Raw genomic sequence first — 10678 nt, 5'->3', positions numbered from 1 at the left:
GCCCTCCGGGAAGCTGGTGTAGCATACTGACCACCCACCGTAGAGGAGTCCTACAGCCAGCAGGGGTTTTTTGTTTGTTTGTTTAATTATTTAAATTATTTTTTTAAAGATTAAAATTTTTTTTATTTTTTTTAAGATTTTGTTTATTTATTAGAGAGAGGGAGAGCACGAGGTGGGGGGGCAGAGGGAGAGGGAGAAGCAGACTCCCTGCTGAGCAGGGAGCAGGGAGCCCGAGGTCAGGCTCAATCCCAGGACTCTGGGATCATGACCTGAGCCGAAGGCAGATGCTCAAACAACTGAGCCACCCAGGCACCTCCCCAACTATTTTTTTTTTTTTTATTAAGTAAACTCTACCCCTTAGAGGGCCTGAACTCACAACCCTGAGATCAAGAGTCATGTACTCCTCCAACTGAGCCAGCCAGGCTCCCCTATTTTTTTCTTTGAGTTGCATTTGAATGCCTTTGGGCATTGCAAATACCATAGGCTGCTTTCTTTCCACTGTCTTAAATTCTGTCCCAATTCACACACTTGAGCTCCTGTCTTTGCTACGTGTGAGCAGGGATGAACACGTCACATTTGAATCTCAGTAGCTGGGTGATCAAGAACAAATTATTTGACCCCTCTGAGCCTTTCCTCTTCATTTGCCCAATAAAGATAATGTTGTTATCAACTAGTTGGGTTATTTTGAGATTAAATGAAATAATACCCATAAATTGCATGTAAATACTAAAATGTGGAGTAAGTGCTACTTAAGCTATTAGTTTAAGAAAGGCAGTGGTGAAATGGGAAGGATATGGGGTTCTGGTTCTAGCTCTTCACCTACTACATGTATGACCGTGGCCAAGTGACTCTACACGCCTTAGCCTCCATGTCCTCTTCCACAAAACGGTGGAAGCTGGATAGTAACAGCTATTTTACAGTATTGGTGGGATTATCAGAGAAAGTTTGAAATGAAGGTATGAGTTATTCTTACCTTTCCCTGAAGGAGCAGTGGGAGGGAGCCTAGGAAGGGCCCAGGGACAGTCCCTCACGTAGCCACCAGGGACCTGCTCTCCCTCACATCGTACCCGGGACTCCTCAGGAGGCACAGCTGGGTCCACAGGGCCCAAACAGAGACAGCTCTTGGTTTCACCATCCCAAATGTCTCTCTCCATGATGAGAAAGGAACAAAAGTCTGATTTCACAGATAAGCAAGGCACCTTCCCCCAACCATGCAAAGCCAAACAAACAGATAAATAAAAGTTACCCACATTTGTGCCTTCCACAATGTGCAGGTTCCAGCTGATGGAGTCCAGGACGTGCTACCCCCAAACATGACACTGTGACATATTGAATATTTCAAGCTAAAGGATTCAAGACATGGCAGATGGACAAAGGGTTTTCTAACGCCCTGAAGCAGGTCATAAAACTGTCATGTGAGAAGTGCTCTCTCTATACCTGGAGGAAAGAAGCACCCTTATCTCTGAAGACTGAGGGATACAAGGAAGAATCTGAATGAACAGGCCTTGCTACATTTCTCTCAGTTTACAATATTTATTTGGTACTCTTTATCCTATCATATCTGTCTACAGCTTTCTACCCTCCATCAAACCTAGCGGAAAGCCACTCAGGTTTAACTATTTCTTTGGGTCTTCATTTCCATCTGAAAGCTCCCATGTCACTTAACACTTACATTAAATAAATCCATATGCTTTTTGTCTCGTCAATCTGCCTTTTGTTACAGGGTTTCCAGTGGAGAACTTACAAAGGTAGAGGAAGGGCGCCTGGGTGGCTCAGTCGGTTAAGCAGCTGCCTTCGGCTCAGGTTGTGATCCCAGGGTCCCGGGATCGAGCCCCACATCGGGCTCCCTGCTCAGCGCGGAGCCTGCTTCTCCCTCTCCCTCTGCCTGCCTCTCTGCCTACTTGTTCTCTCTCTCTGTCAAATAAATAAAATATTAAAAAAAAAAAAAAAAACAAAGGTAGAGGAAAAGATATTTTCCTTCTCCTCCACAGCCCTCTAGCCATACTTACTGACCCTACACCCTTGCAGGCTGTGGGGACTCATCAATCAATCCCGCTCTTGCCATTTGGTTACCAAAAGTCTAACCTTGGGTGAGGACGGGGGTGTGGAGGTCTGGAGGGAAGGAGGGCCTCCTAAGCCTGCCCTAGCTCTTTCCTCCTTTGCCCTCAGTGCCCTGCCCTTCTCCTGCTCTCATCAGCCATCAGCTTCAACCTTCACAGTGCTGGTGTTTCCCTATGCCGGTTCCCACGGGATAAATATCTGGTCTGGTGTCAGGGAGTGGAGGTTTAGAGGTGGGGGCTCTTGACCCAGGCCGACCCTGTTTGAATCCAGACTCCACTTCTTACTAGGAGTTTGGCTTTGGGTAAATTCATATAAGCCTCAGTTTCTTCACTTGGAAAATGAGAAAAAAGCTAATCATAATACCTACTTCATAGGGTGGCTGTCTGTGAGCATCAGATGAGATCATGTATGTGAAGCTGTCAGCATAGTGCATGCATGACACATAGTAACTCCCCCCCCAAAGGCTGCTAAATACGGATAAACTTTTAAAACATTGAACAACTGTTCCCCTTGGCCAAATATAGAACAATCTGAGTACCAGATTGTTTTGGGCTCTTTTCTTTCTTTTTTTTTTTTTTAAGGAATTTTTTATTTATTCATTTGAGACAGAGAGATACAGAGAGAGAGAGAGAGAGTAGGAGCGGTGGGGAGAGGCAGAGGGAGAGGGAGAAGCAGATTCCCTGCCGAGCAGGGAGCCCGATGCGGGGCTTGATCCCAGGACCCTGGGATCATGACCCGAGCCGAAGGCAGACGCCCAACGACTGAGCCACCCAGGCGCCCCTGTTTTGGTCTCTGTTCTATGTTGTCTTAGCCCTCCAATACGTGAAAGAACAGAGAATTGACTGGTGTGGGCATTTTTTTAAATCACCAAATTGAATTTTTTTTTAAGATTTTATTTATTTATTTGACAGAGTGAGCACAAGCCGGGGGAGCGGCAGGCAGAGGGAGAAGCAGACTCCCCGCTGAGCAGAGAGCCCAACGTGGGGCTCGATCCCAGGACCCTGGGATCATGACCTGATCTGAAGGCAGACGCTTAATTGACTGAGCCACCCAGGCGCCCCTCACCAAATTGAATTTTTGTTTTTAATTGAAGTAATATATATCCATAGGCTAAAAAGTCAAACTATTCTACATGGTTTTCTAGGAAAAATGGCAGTCCCTTTTCTTCGTTCATCTCATCCCTAATTCTTTCTTTTTTTTTTTATATTTTTATTTATTTTTTGACAGAGAGAGGCAGTGAGAGAGGGAACACAAGCAGGGGTAGTGGGAGAGGGAGAAGCAGGCTTCCTGCCCTATCAGGGAGCCCGATGTGGGGCTCCATCCCAGGACCCTGCGATCATGACCTGAGCCAAAGGCAGATGCTTAACCGACTGAGCCACCTAGGTGGCCCCTCCCCTTTTAAAAGATTTTATTTATTTGAGAGAGAGAGAAAGTGGGGGGGAGAGTAGAGGAATAAGCAGACTCCCCACTGAGCAGGGGGCTATATCCCAGGACCCTGAGATCATGACCTGAGCTGAAGGCAGATTTTTTTTTTTTAAGATTTTATTTATTTGACAGAGAGACATAACGAGAGAGGGAACACAAGCAGGGGGAGTGGGAGAGGGAGAAGCAGGCTTCCCGCAGAGCAGGGACCTGACGCAGGGCTCGATCCCAGGACCCTGGGATCATGACCTGACCTGAAGGCAGACACCTAATGACTGAGCCACCCAGGAGCCCCTGAAGGCAGACACTTGACCGACTGAGCCATCCTGGCGCCCCTTGGTTTTCTATATTCTTGTCACTGATTTTCCCCTCCAAACACTTTGGAGAAGTCTAAATGTCTCTTTCAGACCTGCTAGTATTCCATCAGGTTTCTTTCTAGCTTGGCAACAACCTTCCTGGGGCCTCTGTTCTCCTGTGTCCTCCTGTGTTCACCTGGATTGGGTGTTTTTAGGCCAGCTACACAGTTGTCATCCTGGAATGACTACACGCTCACCCTGGGAATTCTCTTCGCTTCTTTCTCAGGTTGGCTCTCTGACTTCTGGATCTCAAGTCTCCCTCTTTCTTGTTATACTTCCTTGTTTTGCTGCAGAGCATTCTTTAGTGGCTTCCAGAGAAAGAGTCCATGGAAAATAGATTTTTTGGGGAGCTTGCAGGTCTAAATGTCATTTTCCTCTTTCACGGTTGAGTAATGATTTGGGTGGATATAGATTTCTAGGTTCAAAACCCTCTTCTCAGAATTTTCAGGGAATTACCCCTTAGTCTGGTGTTTCGGAGAAAAAGATCATTCCAATTCCCAATCCTTCATATGTGACTTATTTTTCCTCTTTGAAAACCTGTAAAAGCTTCTTTTTATCTCCTGTGTCCTGAAATTTCACAATGCTGTACCTGGCAGCAAGCTATTTTTCCACCCATTGTGCTGGGCCCTCTCAATTTAGACACTCAGGCCCTTAGAACCAGAAAAAGTTTACATGTTATTTCTTAATATGCTCTTCCTTCCGTTTTTTTCTCCACTCTTTCTAGAAACTCTGCTATTCAGATATTGGATTGATCCTTATATTTTCTTATCTGTTTTTCCTATTTTTCTTCTCATCTATTAAAAAAATACTTAGTGCCTATTATGTGTCATTTATTATTCTAGGGGTTAGGGATACAGATGGGAATAGAACTGAAAGAATTTCTGCTCTCATGGAGTTTACATTACATATTAGAAAGTGGTAAGTACTATGGAGAAAAATAAAATTAGGCAAAGAGGCTAGGAAGTTCAGAATACTGAGCTCTGTGATTTTAAACAGGGTGATCAGGGAAGATCTTACTGAGAAACTAACATTCAAGTAAAGACCAGAGGATGAGGGGGCAAGCCATGTGGGTGGATATCTGGAAAAGAATGAGGCAGAAAGAACAACATAAACGTAGCTCCTAAGTGGGGCAGGCTGACACAGGAGCAGACCTGTGGGATCAAGATATAGCCAGGAGGTCAGTGTGCCCAGAGAGGAAGGACACAGTGGGCAGAGAGGAACGAGGTCTGAAAGGTGAGGTGATGATAGCCTTTAGCGTGAATGACAGGGAAAGCCACTGGAGGGTTGCAGCAGAGGACTTATATAATCTAATTGACCTTGGATGAGGGTGTCTTTTTATTGTTTTCTGGGAGATTTCTGCAATTTTATTTCCTAACTCTTCTATTGAATTTTTCATTTCTGCTTAAGACATTTTTTTTCCCTAAAGATTTTATTTATTTATTTGACACACAGAGAGAGACAGCTAGAGAGGAAACACAAGCAGGGGGAGCAGGAGAGGGAGAAGCAGGCTTCCCACTGAGCAGGGAGCCCGATGCGGGGCTCGATGCAGGGCTCGATCCCAGGACCCTGGGATCATGACCTGAGCCGAAGGCAGACACTTAACGACTGAGCCACCCAGGCGTCCCTCTGCTTAAGACATTTTAACTTTCAAAAGTTACTTCTTAATCTCTGAATATTCTTTTTTGGCATCCGATGCTTCCTGATGTGGTCCCTTATTTCCTGAGGTAATCTCATATCTCTGTGGGTATTGATTACAATTCTTTTGATGGCTTCTTTTATTACCTCCATTATCTCTGGTTCCTCTGAATTCTCCTTGCTGTTTTTTTTGTTTTGTTTTGGGGTGGGGGTGTTTCTGTCTTACAGGTTTCTTTTAATGTCTGATTATTTTTGGCTACCCATTCATACATAACAGCTGAGTGGAAGCTCTGTGTGGATGGGGATTCTAGAATGACAGACTCTTCTGTGGGATATCTGGGTTGGAACATGACCTTTATATGTTGAGGAGACTCCACTCCTATTTTTGGTATGGGTAGGTTTTTTCCCACTAAGCTGGAAGAAGCCTTCTCTGACCAGAATGTTAGCTTTTACCAAATCTTCCCATTTACAGCATGGTATCTCTTTCCTTATCTGTGCCAGATATGTTAGAGTCTCTTTGTTTAGTCTTTTCAGAGGAGAACCCTCCAGTTTACAGCTTGGGTGGGAAAGGAATCTAGAGTTTGACTGCTCTCTAAACTGCCTTGTAACAAGTCCTGTTTTCAACTCCATCCACACCCTCATCTTGGTACCTAGTGATTCCAATTCCTGAATCTTTGTGGTACACCTTAGCATTAGTCAACTTGTTTCCTAACTTCCCCACTCTAGGACTTTGTTTTCTCTATTCTACTAAAGTCATTTCCATTTATCTTTGCTTTCTAGCTTCCAAAGTGTTTTGTTGTTGTTTTTTTATTTTATTTTTATTTTTTTAAGATTTTATTTATTTATTTGACAGAGATATAGAGAGAGCCAGAGAGCACAAGCAGGGGGAATGCAGAGGGAGAGAGAGAAACAGGCTCCTGGCCAAGCAGGGAGCCCAATGGGGGCTCAATCCCAGGCCCCTGGGATCATGACCCCATCAGAGTCATCTTAGTAGGGCTGGGAGAGGGAGAAGAGGTAAATGTGTCATGTGTATCCATGTGATTCATTCTGACACATTTACTCTCAATCTTTTTACAATGTTTACAGTCTGTGTTCTGCCTCTCCTTAGAGAGTTCTTTTCATTGCTTACAATTGTATTCAGCTTGGACTGGGGGTTGGATGAGGCAGAGGGTAACAAAGGAAGAGAAGATACACATCCTTCCAAAAATTTACATTCCACTTGACTCTCTCAGGGTAGGGTAAGGGCTATTTTCCATTTTGTGATTTCTGTCAACTGCTCTTTCCAAAAGCAGGGAAGTCCTCAGACCCCTCCTACGTGTTTTATGTATTTTGGCTGAGGGAGCTGGAGGGCCGGGTGGGGCGCTCAGGAAAGCCATACGATGGAAAAATCTGAATCATAACCCACACAGTCATTGCTGGGGCCGGGGCAGTAGAGATTACCAAATTCAATTTCCTTATTTTATAAAAAAGAAACTGAAACCCAGAGAACTTTAGTTGATTTGGATCAACTTTGGTCTCTTGAAAAATACTCACTCTAATAATATCTTAAAAATGGCAACTCTTAGCCCTCAAGGGGCCTGTGGGTCTAACGTTCCCTTTGCTCCAAGGCTGCGGGGAGGTGGGGGTGGAGCCTTGCCCCTTGCTTTTCCTCAAAGGCCAAAGGTCATTTCAGAGGTCTCATCACTGTACTCTTTTATTTTTTGTAGCGCTCGTCAACATTTCAAGTTATGTAATTATTTTTACTATGTATCTGATTTTCTCCACCGGAATGTAAGCCCATGAGAGAAGGGGTCTTTTCGTTTGCCGTTTAATCCTGAGGGCAAACTGGGATTGGAAAGGACGTAGTCTGGCTCCAAAATCCGCGCTTTCAACCAGTACATTACATTGCTATTTAGTGAATAAAGCAGAGGATGGGCTTCTACACACACAGGGAAACAAGAGGGCAAGAAAACATAGCGTAGTCGGGGAAATCAGCAGGTGGAAAACATCCGGAGCCAAGCGTATCGTGCCCCTGTAACCTTTCTCTCCGGAAGCGCTTACAGCTCTCCGGCGCGAGTGCGCACGCGCGGCCGCCGGGGTCGCTCTGGGCCGGGAGCAGAGAGGGGATTTAAGGGAAGGTTCCGCCTCCAGGGCCGAAAAGCGCCTGCGCCGACGGGGCTCCCTTCTTAGACGAGCTTTCTCGCTTCCTCCCTCCCTCGCCTGCGCGCGCCGGGTGGGCGTGGGAGGAGGCGGGGAACTGGGGAGGGGAGCGAGGGGGCGGGTGTCGCGGGAGGGAAGGAGCGAACCGGAGAGCGTCGTCCTGAGAGGAGTGAAGGCGGCAAAATGGCGGACCGCTTCTCCCGCTTCAACGAGGATCGAGACTTTCAGGTAAACACGGGCGTTGCCGAGAATCCGGGAAGGCGCTGGCAGAGCTGGGACGTCCTCATCCCCCGCTCCTAGCTCTTTTCCTTCCAAGCTCTGCCCCGGCTTACGAACCGGCTTGCTCTTCTCCCGCCTCCAATTCCTCCAGGGGCCTCCCAGCTTGAGGCGAGGCCGCAGCTCCTCTCACCTCGTATTCTCTTACCTGTTAAACTCAGGCCGCCGGGTTTGCGGCTTCGGCCTGCTTGGGCGGGTTTCGGGAGCCTGGTTGGGCCGCAGACTGGGGACTGTGCTCCTCTCGGGTGCGCCGGGCCTGTGAAGGCGCCGGGCGGGCTCCCGGGGGAAAAGAGGGATGGGTTGGGGGGCTTCGGGCGGGTGTCGCTGAGACCAGGGCTTCCGAACCCCTGGGTTTTGCTCGCAGGGCTCTTCTTGGGGTCGTCCTTCGTCTATCCTTATTAGAATAAGTCCCTTTCATTGTCTGTCTTTCCATTTCCTCCCATGGAAAAAGGGTCCTTTAATTATCAGACGCCTTCTTGGTTGGTCAAACAATTGAGATTTCCCTAGGCGTAAATGTTGCTGTTGTTATGAGGCCGTTCATCTTGCTTGGAAAAGAGTAAGTTATAGGACTGTGGTCGATGTAAGCTTAGCCCCAAATCCTACCTCGAAAGATTTTTTAAGAAGCATAATGATAAGGGACTTCCTTAGCGTGTGATAACTAGCGCCAGAAGCTCCTTTTTTTCTTTCTTTAGTTACAAATGCTGTATGGAAAAATGTCCTTGTGATGGCAGGTATTATCGAGGAAAAAATAAAGGCCAAATTAGAATAACTCGTCTTTCAGTTGTTTAAAATACCTTCCTGTTGAGCATTGTTACCGCGGAAATCTCGGCGATTAAGAGGAATTTAGTGTAGAGATTGGCTGTTTCTAGGGTAAAATACATCCTCAGAGTCTCAAAGAAACCACTGCATTACTACCGCATATCCTGGCAACAGCAATTTGGGTCAGGGGATGAACATCAGAACTCAAGTTTTTATCCCGCTGCAGATCTTCCTCTGAATAACATGGGATAGTCTAGATATGTTTCAGAAGGCAGTTTGAAGGGTTTGAATTCCCCGAGATGATGGGGTTGGTAAATAAACAGGTAAAGCAGTTAAACAACAGTCTAGTGCATGGAACGCTTGTGAGAAGTTTTGCAGCAGTAAGGGATCTGGGGGCTGTTGAAAAAAGCCTTGTGATCATGCGCTTGCTGTAGAGCTGCAGCACAATACCGGATCTCAAGGTATTTAAGAGTATAATGCAGGTGCAGGGAAGTTGAAGCAGTTCCTATATAGCCATTTGATCCCCGAGAGAGATTTTTTTTTTTTAAGTGAGCACCGTAAGACGTAAGTAGGCTGCAAGATGTGTGGGCTTTTATTGGTAATATTTAAAGAGACATGTTAACTAAAATCCTCAAGTGCTTTTCAGAGGAGAGAATTTCAAGGTGACCTAATAAAATTGGAAATAAATAATATGGACAATTAAGTTTTGAGGGAAAATGGCTGTCAACCACAGTTTCAGCAGACTTAAGCAGGATTTGCAGGGCCTTGAAAGAATTTGAAAACTGGATAGCAGATTGTGAATGCTGTCACCTCAAGAAATTGAGAAAGCCTCTACCTTTTCAAGTAAGATGACTTTCTCGTCTGGTGCTTTAGTTGGGTTTATCTAAAACCTGATTGGTAGTCTTTTGAAGATAGTACACATATTTTATTTCCTGCTTGTGTGTTGGAATAACCAACTCCTGCAGTATTGGGTCAGCCAGGAATATGTTGGTTTTCTAAAATTCAGATCTCCTAGTATTATGGGTAAAATAGGGTATTGGGAATGAATACCTTTTAGACAATTAGAAGATGTTAAAACTTTTGTAAATTATTGTACTAACATTTCTAAAAAGCATCCATTTAAAAATGAAGTAGTCAACTACAATAAATAAAAAAAATTAGAAATACTTAAAGTAGTATGTTTTCTGGTGTTTTTTTTTCTGGATGTTTTAATGAAAGGAAAAATACTGATTTTCATTAATGATGTCCTTCAATTTAAAGTTATTAGGAAATGTAATAGCATGCTCCTGTACATAGTATATCTGAAACATTTTAAGGTTGGGTTATTAAAATTAAATGTGACCTCCTTTAAGGTTTGAGTGATAAACGAGGTGAAGCCATTGAATACACTTGAAAACAAATCCAAAGTAGGTTTCCAAACAGTGCATGGATCCTGTTGCTTTAAACAGATCCTCTTACAGCACTAGAAATTTTTCTGTGCATCTTCTCTGGTAAGTTCTAGATGACTGTCATTTTCTTTGCTTTAATTTGGCAAGATAATTAAGAATTATAAAATTTCACTCTTTGCCAATTTACCATCACTTGCAAATTTTGGAGAGTTTGTAGTATCTTGAACTTGGTATTGAGTCAGAGGTGGATTCAGTTATTTGTGAACACCTGAAGTTTCAAAGGTGTTTTGTGTAATATGGTGAGGAGCTTAATTAACGGTGGCATGCCACCTGAAGCACTTATGAATATAAGGAGTAATCATCAGGGACATACATTTAAACATCTTCAGTAACTTTATTTTAACAGTAAACAGGTACCATTCTACACGCTTTATGTGCATTATCTCGTAGTCTTCACAGTAACCCTACGAGGGTTTTCAAATGAGGCAGCTGAGGCACAGAGTTCAATAACGTGGCCAGGTACATACAGCTGGTAGATGGCAGCACCTAGATTAACACCCTGGCTCTTAAGACTCTTGAACCTATGCTCATGACCATTATCTCTACTGGCAATTACATATTTTATGTAACTATAATTGAGTC

At 44.6% G+C, this 10678-nt stretch overlaps 1 protein-coding gene across 2 annotated transcripts in view; it reads left to right on the top strand.

Annotated features, from left to right (window-relative positions):
- The first annotated feature begins 7596 nt into the window (after positions 1–7596).
- Positions 7597–10678, top strand: part of GPATCH8 (G-patch domain containing 8) — a 116686-nt gene continuing 113604 nt past the window's right edge. For both annotated transcript variants that reach the window (XM_032396660.1, XM_032396659.1), the window contains exon 1: positions 7597–7841. In XM_032396660.1, coding sequence (XP_032252551.1) covers positions 7797–7841 — 45 coding nt within the window. In that variant the 5' untranslated portion in view covers positions 7597–7796. The remainder of the gene's footprint in view (positions 7842–10678) is intronic.

The sequence above is a fragment of the Phoca vitulina genome, unplaced genomic scaffold, assembly GCF_004348235.1.
Source record: "Phoca vitulina isolate PV1807 unplaced genomic scaffold, GSC_HSeal_1.0 scaffold92, whole genome shotgun sequence".
NCBI classification, from domain to species: Eukaryota; Metazoa; Chordata; class Mammalia; order Carnivora; family Phocidae; genus Phoca; species Phoca vitulina.
The sequence above is the reverse complement of the archived record's forward strand: the minus strand, read 5'-3'. Positions and strand labels throughout refer to the sequence as shown.